At 35.4% G+C, this 19,204-nt stretch overlaps 1 protein-coding gene across 1 annotated transcript in view; it reads left to right on the top strand.

Moving 5' to 3' along the window:
• Window positions 1-19,204, top strand: part of PLA2G4A (phospholipase A2 group IVA) — a 137,429-nt gene that overhangs the window by 90,890 nt on the left and 27,335 nt on the right. Inside the window, exons 8-13 of the mRNA XM_019738116.3 lie at window positions 1,256-1,392; window positions 8,504-8,726; window positions 9,481-9,595; window positions 15,190-15,327; window positions 15,417-15,509; window positions 17,931-18,002. Of these exons, the coding sequence (XP_019593675.3) occupies window positions 1,256-1,392; window positions 8,504-8,726; window positions 9,481-9,595; window positions 15,190-15,327; window positions 15,417-15,509; window positions 17,931-18,002 (778 nt within the window). The remainder of the gene's footprint in view (window positions 1-1,255; window positions 1,393-8,503; window positions 8,727-9,480; window positions 9,596-15,189; window positions 15,328-15,416; window positions 15,510-17,930; window positions 18,003-19,204) is intronic.

A 19,204-nucleotide genomic window follows, 5' to 3' on the forward strand; every position in this document is an offset into this window, starting at 1 on the left:
GGTCTCTTCAACAATAATGGTTCAGGGCCACAAAGAAACTGGCAATCTCTCCCTCTCCAAACACTCTTGTGTTTTAGTCATGTTGCAGTAGCTTATGCTTCTCCATGTTGCTGTGAAAACCTTACCTGGCCATGCTACTACCGTTTCCAAAACAGCCTCCTTCCCTGCCCTCATCCCTTCCTGTTGAAACACTGTACATCTTTAAAAGTAAGCTCAGGTTTCTTCTTTGTCTGTGAAGCTTTCTCTACCACTCTAATTCCTCTAATTGGAATTGACTACACCTCTGCAGCCCAGGTACTCCTAGCCTGTAGCACTTTATTTCAGTAAGACATACAAGCTTGAGCCTGGACACAGGAGCCTGGAGTTTGACTTCCGACTCTGCTACTTATTAGTTGCATCACCCTGAACAAGTTTCCAAGGTCTTGGTTCCAAGTGCTTTGGTTTCCTCATCCATAAAATGGAAACCTCATAGGGATTTTGTGAAGATTAAATGAGACAGTTTTGGTAAAATACTAAGAACAGTTCCTATCAGGTAGTAAGAGCTCAACAAATATCATCCATCCCTATTTTTATTGTTGTTGTAATTATTATATTTCTGCCTCACTTAAATAAGCTAGATTGTCCAGATCCACCCATGATGCCAGAAATATAGAGACCACTTGATTAGATTTATTGACTGAATTAAAGAATAAAAAAATAAATTTTGTAGGCCCTGTTAAGTCCATTACGTTCTTTTTTATGGCTTGAATAATAACATATATTTTGAACTGAGTCAACATAAAGGAGCAATAAGAATTCTGGGCCAAGAAAAAAAGGTACTTAACTACGGATTACCAGCTAATGGATCATTTGCAAGTAATGTTATCATTTCAGAACTTGCATCTAAAAAATGGACAAAAATTTTTGCTCAGGATTTTTGAATGGATCGAATTTAAAAAAAAAAAAGGGCACCTGCAAGCAAGCTAAAAACTGCAAAGAGTAGAATAAATATAGAGGGTTGTTTTTGTTGTTCTTGTTATTATTATCAAATATAACTATTTGGTCATTTTTATAATGCCTGCTTTCTAATAGATGTTAATTCTTGATTTTCTTATATGAAATACTATTTTCTTCTTTTTAAAAGACATTGTCGAGGTAGGAGTGAACTTAATTCTTTATTACCAAATGGTGAACATACAACATAAAAATTGTAACTAAGGGAAAATATATTTTGTGATTTTACTTTACAAATGATCTCTGTGTTTCATCATTCCAGGTGCCTGTGGTGGCCATATTGGGCTCAGGTGGGGGTTTCCGAGCCATGGTTGGATTCTCCGGTGTGATGAAGGCCCTGTACGAATTGGGGATTTTAGATTGTGCCACCTACATTGCTGGTCTTTCTGGCTCCACATGGTTAGTATACATTTTAAATCATAGTTTTGTCATACTAAATGTTTAACATTTATTTACCTGGAACATTAGGGAGGGAAGGGGTGAGGTTTGAAAACTGAACATTAAATTACTGAAATGTACCAGCTTGATGCAATAATTTGCTTCTTAAACATGTTTTTTTTAAGGCAAATTCATACCTAATGATGACCCTTGTTATACATTTACTGTCTTTAAGCCCATTGGCAACTTAAAATATAGTTAAATATTAAATTAAAAATAGATTAATTGAAATCTGTATAAATATTACAGAAATGGAATAAACTACTCCACCTATAATTAATCTTCCTATAATTTGTTGATTTGCAATCTTTCACTGATCATGTCTAAGTCTACATGATTCACTAGGTATTCATAGTGTTTTTTAGGGCAAATAGAATGAAATGCAAGGTACCCTAGTATATATAAGAGGGAAAACAACTATTGAATGCAGAAATGCAATACATTTCACTCATTTGTATCTAGCTAATTGTGAAATTAATCCTTTGAATGTATTTAAGCTCAGCTAAACTTGGATAGAGAGTAAAAACATCTGAATGTATAATATTTGTACACTGTAGATTTGTCTTTTCACAAATATACTTAGAAAACATTTTCAATGAAGATACTACAGTCTTTTGGGTTTGCCTACCTCACATAAGCACATCGAACATCAAACATTAGTCCTTGCTTAGATGTCTCGAATAAGAGTATCACCTCATTACAATATGTCTGACTTTGGCTTAAAAGGCTTTTTAGTCACTCAGCCATGTTAAAGTTCATCCATCACAATATTGTACTATATATGTCTAGCATATTAATATTTCTGTGCCTTCTGATCCTGTGAGATGGACATTAGCTTTTTTCATTTTTCAACGAAAGAACATTTGACTCAGAAGCAAGTGATTTGTCCAAGGTTACTAGCAGAACCGGCACATAAATCCAGGATTTTTAAAAAAAATTTTATTAAAGCTTATGGGGGTGACAATTGTTAGTAAAGTTACACTGGTTTCAGATGTACAATTCTGTAACACATCATCTATATGTCACTGAAAACAACAAAAGAACAAGGCAAACAAATGAAGAAACAAAACTCATAGACACAAGCAATAGTTCAGTGGTTTACCAAAGGGTAAGTGGGGAGGGGAGTGGTAGATGAGGGTGAAAGGGATCAAATATATGGTGCTGGAAATCCAGGATTTTGATCTCCTGTCCTAGGACTCTTTCAACTAAACCATAACCTTCTCCTGAACAGCTATTTATTCTATATAGAGCTTTACATTTAACAAATATATAGTTTCTTAAATATTTTGAACCAGATTCTTTAGCTAAAAACAAAAACCTAGAACCATGGTTGTCACTTTTTTGGTATGTATCCTCAAAATGATTTATCTCTTTTGAAAGAAGGAGGTAGCCCAATATTATTATTTTGCTTGACGGAAGAGCAAGCACTTGTCTGTTTAATGAGTAATATCAGGGGAAAAACTGGACCCTTAGATTAATTCGCCTACTCAAGCATTTTGTTATTCTTCAGGTGGCTTTCTTTCTCTGTGTTCACTATTTGCTAGATCCCTGTGGTCCATCACTGACTAGTATGTTGCAAGGAGCTTAGTTTCTTAAACTCATCTAATAAACAGACCAAGCCTTCAGTGCTGATTTAGAGGTAGAAGAGTGTGTGTTTGGGCTTAGAGATTTAGTCATTGCTTTGCTTATAAATTTAGGGCAACGTCTTACATTCTCCTATCAGGGTTCTGAAAACAAGTCCTGCGAAATGTAATTAAGAGAATTTTAAATGTTACACGCACACATTCATATATACATAAACTTCTGCTCTATCCTTCCATATGTAATTTCCTCAAAGATTAGTCTTGTTTTATTTATTCCATTTCCTTAAAAGTCACTCACTCCTAAAATCCTTACAATCTACCTGTGTTCATACACAGACCACCTAACTTCCAAATATAAGTTCAAAAGGAAGGTCTTATTCTTCTTGACTGTTGTGGGGCGTCAGGAAGGATGAGGTTGGGGATTGAGACATGTCATCCATTGGCTTGTCCCGCTTTCAAATCCCTTCACTTTGCCTTTTGATTGCTATCTCCTGCATATTGTCTTCACTACGTCCATTACTTTTCTCCTCAATGTAGACTTTCTTCTAGGACCTCCCTTTCGTTCTATTACATGTATGCATCCTCACTTCTTAATTTCACAAACTTGTACCACTTCAGTTATTACCACCAATACTTTAATTCATGAAACTCTAGAATATTCCAAAAGTTAATGGGACGATAACCTTAACAGACAACACAAAGTAGCCATCAGAGAAGAGAGGCAACTAAAATATGTGTTCCAGAGGTCAAGGATGAATAGTGCTTGAAGAACTAGTGGGTATTTTAATAGAGTAAAAATCTATGATAAGCTTAACTTAGAACTGGATTTGGAGCTCTTTAGTGGTTTTAGCAAGAATCGTTAGATGTAGTAAATAAATGGTACTTTTGATCATGAAACTGTGAATGAAAAGTAAATAGAAGGTGAAAGGAAGAAAGGTGGGGAAATACACTGAGTAGAGCAGAGCAATTTGAAACCTGGGAAGGGATTTTGTTTTGTTTTCAGAACTTAAGATACTTGAGCATTTTTGTATAAGTCTGAGGTGGGGAAAATAGTGTAAACAGATAGATGGAAAATAAAGGAATAGATGTATCATGGATAGAAAAAGATTCAGGCAAAGATAGGACAGGACAAGATAAAAAGCACAAGTGACGTTGTTAACCATGGAAAGATGAGACACTTCCTGAGACGGAAGAAAAGGTGGTCAGGATGATTCACATTAACAATTCTCTCTTGAAAACTATGAGTGAGGAGGTAAAAAGTTCAAAGAAAGGAATTCGGAAAGACTTGGAAAAACAAATTACACTCTGTGTTGTGTAAGTTTTCTGTTGTGCTGATACATGACCATTACTTGGCACAAATGAGGTAATACGGAGCTATCTGGAGAAGCCCTGGACCTCCCAAAAAGTTTTCTGCAATCACAAAACAGAATTTTATGTAGAGCAAAAGCTTCCCTGTAACTGCTGCTACCTTTGTGATAATTACTTCTGAAATTATTTTTGGATGATACTTGTTATGCATTAAATATATGTATTAGCCAACAAGGGGAACTGACATGAGTGAACTAAGAGAATCATGTCAGTAATCCTTTGTTCTCTTACTCAGCTCAGCTCTTTTCCTCAGTAGCTATTCATTTATAGTATCATAAGAGGCTATGGGATGTTGATTGAATGCCGTGTTGGTATGGTATTCACATCTAAAGAGAAATGAGGGCGGTTCCACATCTATAGACATTTGGGCCCGATTCATTAAACTGACTAAAATGAAATTCAAGAATGAGAACTTTCAGTTTCAGTCTGAAGAATTCCTGGAATATTGAGAAAAGAAACGATTTTAACAGAAGTTGTCACGTAAGAGGTTACAGGTTAAAGGAACAAGATGTATGTTAGAGAAAATATCTTGTTTGAGGTGGGGACTACACGTGTCTTTTCACTAACGAATCTTTCGCAGTTATTACTTTTTTAATGACTAAATGCAGACTTGCATAAATAACTGCATTTTGGGCGAACAATTCATCTAGGGATTTCTTTAGGGCTTCAGGATTCGTATAATTGGAAGTCACTTATTGGAAAGAGGTGAAAATTAAGACCTAATTCTAGAATTGCAAATTGGGGTGATGTTTGTGTGCTTTAGATGGTAGTGTGTCCATAGAAGCCAGTAATACTTAATTCTGCCTTGGCTCAACCAAGGAAAGAAAGCAAGCAAGGAAAGCTATTTAAGGAAAACTGGCCTATTGCCTGCTAGTTCATTTTTAGCTATCAACAAAGCCAAAACCTAAGCCTTGGATGTCACCACAAGGATATCATGAAAAATCTGCCCAACTCACACTAGTGAATTCTAAGGAATATGGGTTCATAAAGTTGAACGAGCATAGAGCACTACACCAATGCCGGTGGTTGAGGTATTTAGGTCTTTTTCTCAGTAGGGCTGGTTTCCTCAAGCTAGCTGCTCTGTAAGAGGGGAAGAAAGAGACAGAGAAAGGGGAGAGAGTAAATGAGTGAGTTTATGAGTTTACTTCAACTTTTAGAGAGCAGAAATGGACTGCAATCATTTTCCATGGAACAAAAAGAGAGAATTGGGCTGACATCCAAACACATTTTGGCCTCTTAAAAAGATCTACCTCTGAAACTGTGGCACAGAGTCCTAGTTTTTGAACAATCTGCCCAACCCAGAGAAAGGATTTTCTTAATCTAGACCTAGTGGCTAACTAACATTAGGAGGAAGGAAGGAGAAGAACCTTCCGATCTTGCTGGAGGCAATCCATGGGGCACACGTACTTGATAGAATCATAAGTTGATTCATTTAAAGACTTCCTAAACAGAGAAGGGAAGTCTTAAAAAATGTACATGAGGTTTGAGTAATTACGTCATCCTGTTGACAGTTAGCTAGAAATGACAACTTCCAATAGCAACACGATCATATCATTTCCTTTTCACCTACCTTTTTAAAAAAATCATTCTGTGGTTAAATTAAATTTCTATTGACATTAAGTGTTCATTTGGTTCTTTTCCTTATTGTCACCCTGCTTCATTAAGGAAAGGATTTAATGTGGCTCGTTATAAAGCAAAATTGGATTGCATACCATAAAGATAGAAGTGAAAAAAAGTAAAAAATATATGTGTAACTAGACATTAGATTAAAAATTCGTGCTTTGGGGAACATGAGATGCAGGCTTGGGTTTAAGCATTCTAGAATTCAAGGCAAAATCCAAACTATGTAGAATTCCCTAATACCAGGGGTGCCAAAAAAATATAAGTGGACTCTTTGGTCAACATTGCTCAAGCGTATGTTTGGTTCAGTGTAATCAGAAGTATCTGGACTCTGATGGTAACTACTTTGAGCACCTCTTGTAATTGCAGAATTACATTCATCTTTTGTTATTGGTATATATTGAGTATTACAATTTTAATACAGTTTTTCCTTTTAAAATGTGTATTCATTTTTTGTCAACCTCTGTATACATTTTTAATACATTAAGGGCAAGTCAATGGTCCAGGGCAGTAGAAATTATTCTTGGTACTAAGATCAGTAAAGAACTTAGTGTTCTCATAAGGAATGAAACATTCTCATAAAGACTGTAGAGTTCCAGAACTGACCAGTTAGAGGGTCAAAATGATGTTTTATTTTCCTATTTTCATTATGTCCTTAAATATAAACCAATATCATTACACCAATGTGTGCTTTTATTGAAAAGTATGATGAAGTCCAGAAAAATCAGATCTTTGTTGATTTGAATGAATCATGTGGTAGACTTTTGAATAGATGAACTCTAAACAATCTAAGATATGTTTTTTATAGCTATTTGGTGAAAATACCAGGCTGGACTTTAGAGTAAGTGCATTTGATTTATCATTGTCACATGTTTGTGGGAAATGTTAGGAATCCAACTTGTGTAATAAAGATCTTTTAAGCATTTAAAAAAAAAATTGCTGAGCATGTGTTCCATTTTAAGTCTACCATCACTCTCTGTTTGTTAACTTAGAATTATTCTCAATTTGTCTCCAAAAAGCTCTGAATTCAATAAGCATCCTAATTTAATGTGAAGTGGGAATAGTTTGGTCTCTAAGAATTGAAATCTTATATAAAAGATTTTTTAAAAGGGGATAAAATATATGGTGATGGAAGGAGAACTGACTCTGGGTGGTGAACACACAATGCGATTTATAGATGATGTAATACAGAATTGTACACCTGACGTCTATGTAACTTTACTAACAATTGTCACCCCAATAAACTTGAATTAAAAAAACTTTTAAAAATGAAACCTATCAGGGGAGAGGACAAAATTTTAAATTCTAGTTCTTCTGTTATTGGGGAACTGTGAACGTATTTAAATTCAGCAATCTTCTCTTTCCTCATCTTTAAAATAGGAGAGTTAAAAGCTATTGCAAGTCTTCAAGACAACAGCTTATAAACAATTAACCAACACAGTCCTAGAACACAGCAGAGACACAACAGGAGTTAGTTTTCTCCCCTCCCTGAAAGGCAGATAAACCATTATGTCCAGCATCTTGATTTGAATGTCAAGGAAACAGGAGATTAAAATATGTGCTCTTTTCTCTTTGGTTGGATGAAGTGGCGGAGCATGTGTTGCTTTCCTTATTTTGTCCTCTCAGTTCAACAGTTCAAAAAACTGTCCTGCCATATACCACGAATTTGCTAGTCACTGAAGCTAAAAAAGATGAACAAAGTTTGCTCTGTAGGAGGCCACGACTTAAGGGAGACACATAAGTAAACTAATAATTAATATTCAGTATGAGAGCTACCATTCTAGGGACATTGGTTCACAGGAAGGAGGGTGGTAACTGAATGTTTATTGTCTAGATATCAAGTGCCAAGGCACAGAGTGATTTCTAGTATCCCTGCAAGTGGCCAGATGGCTGATGGCCGAGAATCTTCACCAGAAAGAATTTACATTAAAGTCCTGTTCCTTTCCAGGATTTCACCATCAGATTTGTATGCTCAGAAATTCTGAGACTTATAGTTCATAAGGCTTGGGAGTCTGTCTAGTTGAAAACCACATTTGTCAGCATTCACAATAATTCATACAGCACATTTTCTAGCTATAGGTAATCATCATAAAAAGTCAAATGATCAGATTGCTTGACTAGCATTATATCCAGATAAGTCAGTTTACTTACATGGCTTAAATGTGTTGTGTCATTAGTCTCTGAGACTCTGACAAGATACCTATTCCTGGAGAATAGAAAGTGGACCATAGGCCCAGTAGAGCATTGTCTCCTCTGGACTGCGTGGAAAGTCCAGTGGATCCTTTGAGACCTCTCCTTTACTTAGCTTCCTTTGTGGACCAGCTCCTTTCTGCTCAATGCATTCTTTCCTTAAATGGGTTAGTATCATCAAGCGGAAATTAAGTTAACCAACTGTTTCTACCACTTTTTATTTTTCTTATGACAGAGAGTGCCTGCTTCCTTTGGAGACTATGTAATGTCCTTTATCTTTATGAATTAATTATCTTGTGTTTTCTTTACAGGTACATGTCAACCTTATACTCTCACCCTGATTTTCCAGAGAAAGGGCCAGAAGAGATTAATGAGGAGCTAATGAAAAATGTTAGCTATAACCCCCTTTTACTTCTCACACCACAGAAAATTAAAAGATATGTTGAGTCTTTATGGAAGAAGAAAAGGTCTGGACAACCTGTCACCTTTACTGATATATTTGGGATGTTAATAGGAGAAACACTAATTCACAATGTAAGCTATGGCTCAATCTACAATCCTTTTAATACAAGTAAACCATGGATATCATAAGGGTTTAAATAAAACAAAATATGAATTATGTTGTAAAAGTCACTTGATTCAATTTATCCCATCAAACTGAGCACATAGTCCATGCCAGACACAGCTCTGCTACATTTCAAACTAGTGCTTACTAATTCATTCTAACTGTGTATCAGTTTTAATGTGTAGGGAAGTGTTTTGTATTCTTTTTCTTTGGAAAAAAAAAAATACGCATTTTAACCCTTAACTGCCCATTCCCCCAAATGACAATCTTTTTAGATTAGGAGACAAATACAAGTAATATTTTAAGGGTAGAGGAAAAATAGAGGTTGCCCGGAAAGAGTCAGACAATCTTGAATCACGTGGAACACACCCATCTGACACATGATCATGGTGTGACATCTCATCTGAAGATAAAGCAGGGGAGATAGAGTCTGTGCCAGGAAATCTAGAGGCTAAATTCTTTCAGGGCTCTGTCGTTGCCAAATCGTTCTCTACTTCAAATGTAGACACAGTCCCCAAGGATATGGTTGTTTTTAGAGTGAAGGCAATTACTTCCAGAGAGCTTACTTCTTGTTGTTTATTCAGGACCCAGAGTTTTCTAGAATAAGATGTACTTTTATTAAAAAAAATTGAAGTGTCTTGATTGGAAGTACTGTTTAAAATAGTTTTCTATCAATATCTGTTTGTAGATTTAAAACCATTTCTTTCTTTCTTCTGTGGACAGAGAATGAACACTACCTTGAGTAGTTTGAAGGAAAAAGTCAATACTGCTCAATGCCCTTTACCTCTTTTCACCTGTCTGCATGTCAAACCCGATGTTTCAGAACTGATGTTTGCAGGTATGTGACTTCCTTTTCTGAACACTTTCTGGAACCTTTGACCTGTGGTTTCTAATTATTTTCTTTAAAGGAAGCAATTTCAATGCCTTATTTTAATATATTCATGTAAACATAAAAACATTTGAAAATACAATAAAATATTAAGCGAGATGATTTTCTGGTTATAGAGAATGTTCCACGAAATTAATGACTAATATATTTTCATTGAAATTAGGGAAATAAAAAAATAAATCATGACTTTAATCAATAACTCAATTTTAATTCCTCATTTCTCGGAGACTTTTAACTACATAGTATGCCTACTGCTTCCAGGCAGCACATATTCTTTTGCTTGCTGCTTATATTTGTATTAAATTGGGTAACATGATATATGTTTATCCTTCAAAGCACTATTCTGATTTTTATAATTCAGCACCTAAATAGCACTAGTCTATACTTGTGGCAGTTGGTGAATAAAATGCCTCATTTTGTTAAATGTCAGATGTAAACACTTGTTTCTTCTGTAGCTTCACTTCTCATTCTGTGCTCTAAAAGTAAGTCTCAGAGATAACGTATAGAGAAAAAACTGATGGTTGCTAGATGGGAGGCAGGTGAGAATGGGGGAGATGATGAGGGGACTAGAAAGTACAAATTGGTAGTTGGCCACAATATTGCCACAGGGATATGAAAGCCAGTTTGGGGAATATAATCAATAATGTTGTAAAGATTTTGTAGGGTGTCTTATTAGGGAGACCACTTCATGGATAGTGTGGATGCCTGACCACTGTGCTGTACCCCTGAAGCTGAATCTGAATAATATTGAATGTCAATTATAATTTTATATATATGGTCACGGGATGTGAAGTACAACATAGGGAATAGAGTCAATGGAATTGAAACAGCTATTTATGATGTCAGAGGAGTAGTAGATTGGGGGAAGGGGACCATCACTTTGTGAGTGGTATAAATGTCTATTACATTATTTTGTATCCCTGAAACTAAAAAAAAGTATGTGACATACTTCTGGGGGCCTCTGTCCATTCTACTCTGCAATGTGCAGTAGCATTTCTGACTGTGGCTGGTAAGGTTCATTGTTTTCTCAGGAAAAGTATCTCAGAGACATCAGTCACACCATGAACTTAAAACATCATGCATGGCATGCAGTTAGCAAACGTATCCAGAATCCTTTTGCGTTTTACCAAGTCTCACTTTTTTCCTCAATTGACTACTCTCAGGCAATAATTTTGAATAGTTTGTAAAATGTGGTGTGCCTGGAATTTATTTATTCAAGAAGTGTCAATTATATTGACAACCCAAGCAGGGAGAGGTTTTTAGCTCTGCTTGACAAAAGAAAAACACAAAACCTCAGAAAGATTAAATGATTTGCATATTGCCACATAGAAATAGGTAGCAGAGCTGAGAATGGTCTCAAAAATTCTTTGTTCTTTTTATAAAAATAAAAATTGCCTACTTTGATTACTGAATGTAACATGCCAGGGCTAAGTGTGAACTCCCTTCTCCCACCACAGTCCATTGTCCCTCTTCTGTAAGACGTTATAATCTGTTTGGAAAATTTGCAATAATTCTTAAAAATACACAAGAAAGAACAGAATGTTGCTATGTACTTTAGTCTCAGTTTCCTCATCTGTTAAATAAGGATGAGACTCTTCTCAGAGTGTTTTGCTAAATAAAGGAGATTGGCAGGCCCAAATGAAGTTTCAATAGATCTTAGCAAATTATAGTGTTCTTTGAAAGTTGTATGAGAAAAGTTAGAGGTCTGGATCTTAAAAATGAATAAGATGTGTATATGCCTGATTTGGGCCATCTGTGTAACTGCGATATTGTTACTGAGATGAGAGATGCTCTATTACCCTTTGGTTTTAAGCTTCTGTGATAAGGAGCTTCAAGCAGTTTCTTTCAACAGAGTTGGACAAATCCATCAAACATTAGTTATGTGGATCTTGTACCCAGATAAAATATTCAAAGAAGCGTGTTATGAAGATTCAAGTAGCTTGAGTTATTGAGGAAAAAAAGGGGTGGAGATATGCCTGTACTTTATGCCTTTGAAATTTATTTAGATTAAAATGCATATTCAAAGGGAAAAATTTGAAATATTTGAATTAATATTTTTAAAAGGCAAAGAACCATACTAGCTTATAGAAATTTTGTTGACTTTACTTCGACAATATCAGAGAATTTTTTTTCTTCCCTCTTAGAATAATTTTAAACATTTTCCCCTTTTGGAGATATTAGACAAATAAACTTTAGTTGTTTAAACTGTTCAATATTTTTGATGCCTCCACTTCACTACATTGCTGATAAGATTTAAAACTTTCCATTTTTTAGGAAATTGCATTTACTGAGCACAACTTATGGATTCACCATCACGTTAAGTTCTTTGACAGACACTAACGGAGTAAAACTACTGTACTCTTCCTCAAGAAAGTTGCAATCCCATTAACAAGACAAAAATAAAATATGAAAAATTAATGAGTTGTGCACGTAGAGTATTACTGTTTTAGTGTGTAAAACTAACATAAGTGTAAGATATCAAAGCTATGTGGTATAGTCATAAAAATGACTTCATGAGGGTGATGGAACATGGATTCAGGTTGAACTTAGAAATATCTGTCAAGTGTAGGTGAAAAGTCACATCTTTGTGTAAAACGGTATGAGAAAATGTGCAGAAGGGAAGCCAAAGGTATGATTTGGAGATAGTGGGAAAAAAACACTAGCCGTGGTATGAACTGGTGACGAGTAGGTGGTATATTTGGGAAAACCATTAGTGCCAAGCTATAGAAAGATTTGAATTCCAGACAGAAATGCTTTTATTCAATGATAATGATAATGGGAAATAGTGAATGCTTTGGGGTAGGGGAATACAATTATTTAAGGAGTGTTTTTGGTGATTCAGAGGAAAGAAACTGGAAGCAGTAATATCACTGTATTTTTGTAATCAGGTCCTGGAACTAGGGAGATACTGATAAGGAAAGAGAGGAGGGGAAAAACATAAAAAGCTTAAAGGTTACTGGTGAAATGTGCTGATGACTTGATATGCATGCTTTCAGCTCAGAGAATTTGTATTTATTTATTTATTTTTCTGGGTTGTGATAACCGTTGTTTATAGAAACGGGTAGCTAGACTGGGAGGAGAAGTGATGAGTTCCTTTCCAGGCAAGTATAGTGGGATGTGATGGCAGCACATCTAAAGGGCAACAGGAAGTTGGAAATGGGTAGTGGGAGTGCAGGAGAGAGGTTCAAGTTTGAAATGACACATCAACAGCAGAGGAAGAAGAGTCAAATACTACCATGGCGAGTTCTTCAATAAGGATTAGACAGCCAATCTTACCTCTTGAGAATGTCTGTAATTATTGTGTGCATAAGCCACAGCATTAATAAAGAAAAGATCGCTAGAGAAGCAGGAACCAGGATATTATTATGTCTCAGTACCCAAGATAGGGGTGTGAAATTCAGAGATAGGAAATAACTCCCAGTGATATAAAAATTTTCCTAACAGCCTCTAATTCATCATTAGTCATGTCTCACTAACTCCATGTAAATCACTACAAAATACAGCATTTTCAGACGAAGGGTATATGTGTCACTGGCTTTGATCTAAAATTTATGATAAATGTGTTTTCATCACAATTGTGATTTCATCACGTCCTTCATGAAACTTGAATGTTCTGATATACCACTGAAGAAACAATAAATATACATCCACAATTCCTTTTCCAAAACTTAGGGGACAGATATGTTGGAATTCAAAATATTTTAGATTTTAAAGTTAAAAAAACACACATAGATTGTATATTACCTAATATCCCCACTGGAGTCTTGTAATCAAATAGAGTGATTTCTTCAGTAGAATGTATCAATATTATGATTGTGTGGGATAAATAAAAATTCAACCTCACATCATTTCAAGACTGGTTTTTCTGCTAAATGAATTCAGGTCAGGTTTTACCATCAAATGAGTACCAAAAACTCTTGTGGATTTTGGAGTTATTTAAATTTGGGGTTGTTGGGTAAGACATATAGACATATTATCATTTCAGAAAGGGAAAAAGTGAAAAAAGTAAAAATGAAGGAGGGCAGAGTGTTATTGGAGGGTAGAAGGCTGAATGGTGTTGGGACTTTGTGGAGGATGGTCAACAAAGACCTTGAACTAAAGGTTAAGAAGAAAGATTCTTATACTTGCAGAAGGGAAAGCAAGCATGAAGGCACCACGGTAGGAATGAGCTTGGCCTCTACAAGGAACATTAAGAAGGCTCGTATGGCTGAAGTGGACTGAGCAGGACAAAATGTGATGGGGGATTGGTTAGGGCATGTGGGCAGGCAGGGAGTGTGAGCTAGATCATCACGAAGGTTTGTCAGCCGTGTCTTTATTTTCAGTGTAATGGGAAGCCATTTGAAAGCTTTCAGCTGGCATTAGTGTGCTGTGACTTGTTTTTAAAAACTCATTCTGGCTACTGGGTATCAAAAAGATATTAGGGGAATAGAGAAGAGACATTTTAGAAGGCTATTGTGGAGATCCAAGGGAAAGAATATGGTAGCTTGTACCAGTATGGTCATGGTGTACGCATGGATAAGTAGTCAGTTTCTAACCATATCTGATGATAGAGCCTACAGAACTTGATACTCGTGCGTGAAATAGAGGGGAAAGAGAACCATTAAGGATAATTCTGAAGCATGAATAGTGATACGAATATATGAAAAGTAGTACCATTTACCAAGAAGGGGAAGACTGTAGCAAGTATAGGAAGTGGGAGTCTGAAACCTGGAATTTGTTTTGGATACATTAAGATTCAGATAATTCTTAGACATATTATAGCCGTGGACATACATGAAACATAATGGTAGCTACCATTTGCTGAGTGATTAAAATGTGCCATGCCCTCTTCTAAGCTCTTTACATTTCTTAATTCATTAGATCCTCGCAAGAATTCTACTTTCTACTGACTTTATTCACATTTTATACATTAAGGAACTAAGACACAGAGAACACAAGTCATCTACCCAAGGTTGCACAGTTAGTAAGCATCAGAATGGGATTTGGACCCAGGGTTCTGGCTCCAGAGCTTCTTCTCTTAGAAAGCACACACTATTGACCCTATTACCATGTATTTCTTAAGATATTCATTATGAAAACTTGGCCTTGTACTCTTGTAAATTAGAAGAATGGTTAACAAGCCAAGTTGAGGCAAGATGGAAAACAGGTAAATGTTAGAAACACGTTCTTCCGTTTTGATAGTCTGCCTGCATTATCAGAATGAGTTTAACTTGGATTTTAAATCTTGAGTCAACAGTTTTCAGTTTTCCATTCTTTAATTTTAAGATGGATTTATAAAAGATGCCTGAGTTTTTAAATGCAAAGAGGTATTTAATTTGTTCATATTAGAAGAGATCCTTTTGTGTTCTCATCTTATTCATCTACAAGCTGTTTTCCCCCAACTTCTCTATAATGCCATATACATAATAAGCATGTGGTTCATCTAAATTTTTTAAAAATAAATGAATGAGAATAATTATGGCATTATTGAAGTGATCTTTAACAGTGCTCATCTCTGTGGCATTTTCCTATTAGTGGATCAAATTTTTTTTTAATGTTTTCAGATTGGGTTGAATTTAGTCCATATGAGATCGGCATGGCTAAATATGGTACATTCATGACGCCTGACTTATTTGGCAGCAAATTTTTTATGGGAAACGTTGTGAAGAAGTATGAAGAAAACCCCTTGCATTTTTTAATGGGTAAGTGATACAACATCTACCATTAGTTTGTCTGACTGTTTTAAAGCTTACTGCATTCTAAATTATTCTCTGGTTTTGCTTTATTTTAGGTGTCTGGGGCAGTGCCTTTTCTATATTGTTCAACAGAGTGTTGGGAGTTTCCAGCTCACAGAATAAAGGTTCTACAATGGAGGAAGAACTAGGTATTGTCAAAACATGCTTATGTTCATAATAATTATGCAACATTGATAAATTTCACTAACGTGTATATACATAGAAAATTAAATCATCTTAAAAATTGTAATTGTCATAAAGTTATCAATAATTTGGTTGAATCAATCTAAATATTTCCTAGGAACTAATATATACATCACTTCTTAGCTACAGAGCAACATTGTCTTAAGGGTAACTACAAAGCAAAGTTATATTTGCTGAAATACTCTGACTTAATTTATTTCAATGAGCATGATGATTCAGATATAATGTTCTCGACTCTGATTTTGTGGAAATAACTAAGTCTTTTCTAAGTTATGTGAAGATTTCAGAAAAAAGTAAAAAAAAAAAAAAAAGAATAAAAGTACCACATGAGATGTGGCTCGATTCTCTGTGCTCCTTCTCTGTTGCATAATACAGAGAAAAGTAGGGTTTGTTATTTTTTTCCTCCTAAGGCAGGAAGAAAATAGAACTGAAATAACATTTGAAGGTGGGTGAGACAATGTCTGAAGACCTAGGAAAAGGAGAATGTTTATACTAAATAGTCTTGAGACTATTCTTTGTTGTGAGACCTCCCCTTTAACGCCAATGGTTTGGCAGCTTTGGAGGAATATTGTGAACTTGAGAACCCCGGTCAGCAGGATGTGTGTTATCTCAGATTAGGGAAAGGTTTCCAGAAATGAGACCAGAGAGGTGACTGAGGGGAATCTGAAGACTCCTGGTGATTCTTTCATCTGTTGGCCAACTAAAGCCTTCCTCTTAAAGGGGTGTTCAAAGATGGTTTGGAGTTTTCTTTCCCCTCCTTTTTGAAGAAAGATTGAAGGGTAAATTGAACCATAATCAGATAACTCGAAATGAAATTTTTTGCATTCTCAAGGAGTTTTGATTGTGAACAATCTAAGCTTTTGAAAAGACGATGCTATACATTATACCATAGTGATGGCAAATGGATAAATTCAGAATATGTAGCTATTTGTATCATAAAAACTTCCTGATGAAGGAAGTACTTTGGTGAAACATCTTCTTAAATAAGAGTATCAAATATGACCACAAAAAATACTTAACAAAAGAAAATTTGTCCTGCTAAAATACATGTAGGTCCAGAAACACACATGACACCTGAAGTGGACCATTTTTTCACATGCCCCCTCCTCTATAGGACAAAATTACTTTCTGTATGAGTCATGAAAAGAAATGAATAACATTAGCCTGTGAACATTTTCTTTTATTGAATTTCATATGTGTAATATACCAGTAAAATTAAAACTCAAAGTTTAAAAAGTCAATCGATGCCTCAAGCATTTATTAAAACTTCCATCATATAATCTTGATCATTTACGTACATGACATTTATGTAGGTATAATGAACATACATAGAGTAGTATGGGGAAACCAAAATTTATACCTGTATTGTCTGAGTTTAAAGCCCCCAAATGATTCCATCACTGAAAATGAAAAATTTGGAGTCAGTTTCTTAAAATTGAAAGTAAAATCTATTCACTACTAGAAGAAAAAAGTGATTTGCAGAAAATTATTGTATATGTGTACAAAAGAAGTTTGATTTTCCTATAAATGATGATTATAAGAATAATCTGTGTATTCTATAATTTAGGTACTTTTTACTTGAAAAAAGATGACCAATTGTTATGCAAGATTTTACTCCTATAGTTATTTTAAAGATTTATGGCTTCTATTTTAGTATTTATAACTGCTCTCTTAATATGTTCTGAGAAACAAAAAATTCTGACACCAGCTTTTGGCGGCCATAAAGCTTGAGAGATCCAGGCCGACCGAAGACTTAGGATCTCATCGTCCTCCCAGCCCTCCAACCCTCCCCCGAAGGTTCTCAATAAAATGGTTTGATCCCCACCCCCCAAAAAAAAAAATATTCTGACACCAAAAAAAGGGACATTTCAACAGATGATTTTCAGTATTATTGAAAATTAGAAGATACCTTGTATTAGTAGCTTCCATTTATTTTAATGAAACTGCTCTGTAGTCCCTTGCACGTTTTGGTTTTACCCTACATTTACCTTTATAAACACCACTTAAACATATTTAATCAAAGAAAAAATGCCTTTTTGGTATAACAAGGAGATTTCTGTAATCAAGTTATTCTTCCTGTCAGATTAAGATAAACAAAAATTCTTCCCTTTAAATCCCGAAAGGGAAAAAATTGTCCCTTTAAATTTTAAACTAGATTTTCATGTCCTAGGACATTTTGTTTTTCAATGAGAAATTTGAAAATACTAGTAACTACAGTAAATTGAGATTTACTAAATTGATCTAAACTTACATTAGTAAATCTAGTAGATCTTACTCTGGTTTTGCGGAGATTACTTCCTTGTAGTAAACTTAATTGTGAGTCTTGACACCTGAGGTCCTTCAGTTGTTTTGTTTTCTTTCCACAGAAAATATTACAGCAAAGCATATTGTGAGTAATGATAGCTCGGATAGCGACGATGAATCACAGGAACCCAAAGGTAAGAGAGTTGGGACCGTCCGTGGCAGAAGTCCATTAGGAAAGGATTATGACTGTTCGCTCTGATTCCCTCGCTCAGGATGGTAATGGGAATCTCTGCTTACCGCACTGAGTAATAAAACTGTATCTGTCAATTCAGAGAGAGAATCAGTGCTGTATGTGTAATAAAATATGCAACACATGAGTAGTCCTTATTTCTTTTCTTCTTAATACCGCAAAAATAATATCACTTGAATAAATGGAGAACAAACTGAGATCCTAGAAATACCAAATTTTGTTTAAGTCTGATTAGAGCACTTGACTTTCAGCCTGGAAACTGTGCTCTGGGAGCATTTTTACATATGTTAAAAAATTAAAATTTTATCTTTAAAAATTTTATTATTAAGTAACATGTGAAAAATTATACTCTCACTCCGTTCCTGAGCCTTATCCCATTGCCAGTATTCCCTCTGTTAGGTAGGGAGCAGTGGTGAAGAGGGGTGAAATTATGGAGAACTTTTTGTTACATACATTACTTTGTCATATAAATGAGTTCCTTTACATTTTGACAAGACAGCTTTCAGCTTGGTGTGGATCAGGATAGTCAGTGATGGAGTTGGGACAGGGATAACGGAAGGATCAGGTGTATTTGTTGTAAATGTGGTAAAGTGGAGTGAGTTTACATTTAGACACAGTGTTTTGACACCACCATTTGTACAAACATTCCCCATAGTACAAACACAGAAAACAACCAACAGACAAAAATCAAAGAGAAGATTTTAAACCGAGTGAACACGTTTTATTACAGTTTGAATAGACATTTTAGAAGATATCAAGTACTTTCTTGACCAAAAACCAGTGAATCCCACTGCCATGGTAATATACTGGGAGAAACTGTTTTATTCTTGCTTAATGAACACTAAAATTAAAATTCTCTTTTCATGGCAGTGCTGTGACTGCCTCAGCAGATGAGTCTGTAAATTAGAGATGCCTTTTCTGGGAAATCAGTTCCATAGGCCCACATCTTAGTCAGGGTGCAGCTTCTTGTAAACATTTGAAAAGGGTACCTTCCTTGGGCAGATGAAGCTCTCAGTCAGGCACAAGCCTTGGCCGGTGGTGCCCAATCTGAGCTTTAGTCCCTATTTGCCTATTACCCTGCTGCCTGAGCCAACCAGCAATTTTCCTAATTACATGTGGTAACCCAAGTCAGTAGGCAGGCGCTCC

The sequence above is a fragment of the Rhinolophus sinicus genome, chromosome 11 (genome assembly GCF_057876585.1).
Source record: "Rhinolophus sinicus isolate RSI-liver-muscle chromosome 11, RSI-T2T, whole genome shotgun sequence".
Classification (NCBI taxonomy): domain Eukaryota; kingdom Metazoa; phylum Chordata; class Mammalia; order Chiroptera; family Rhinolophidae; genus Rhinolophus; species Rhinolophus sinicus.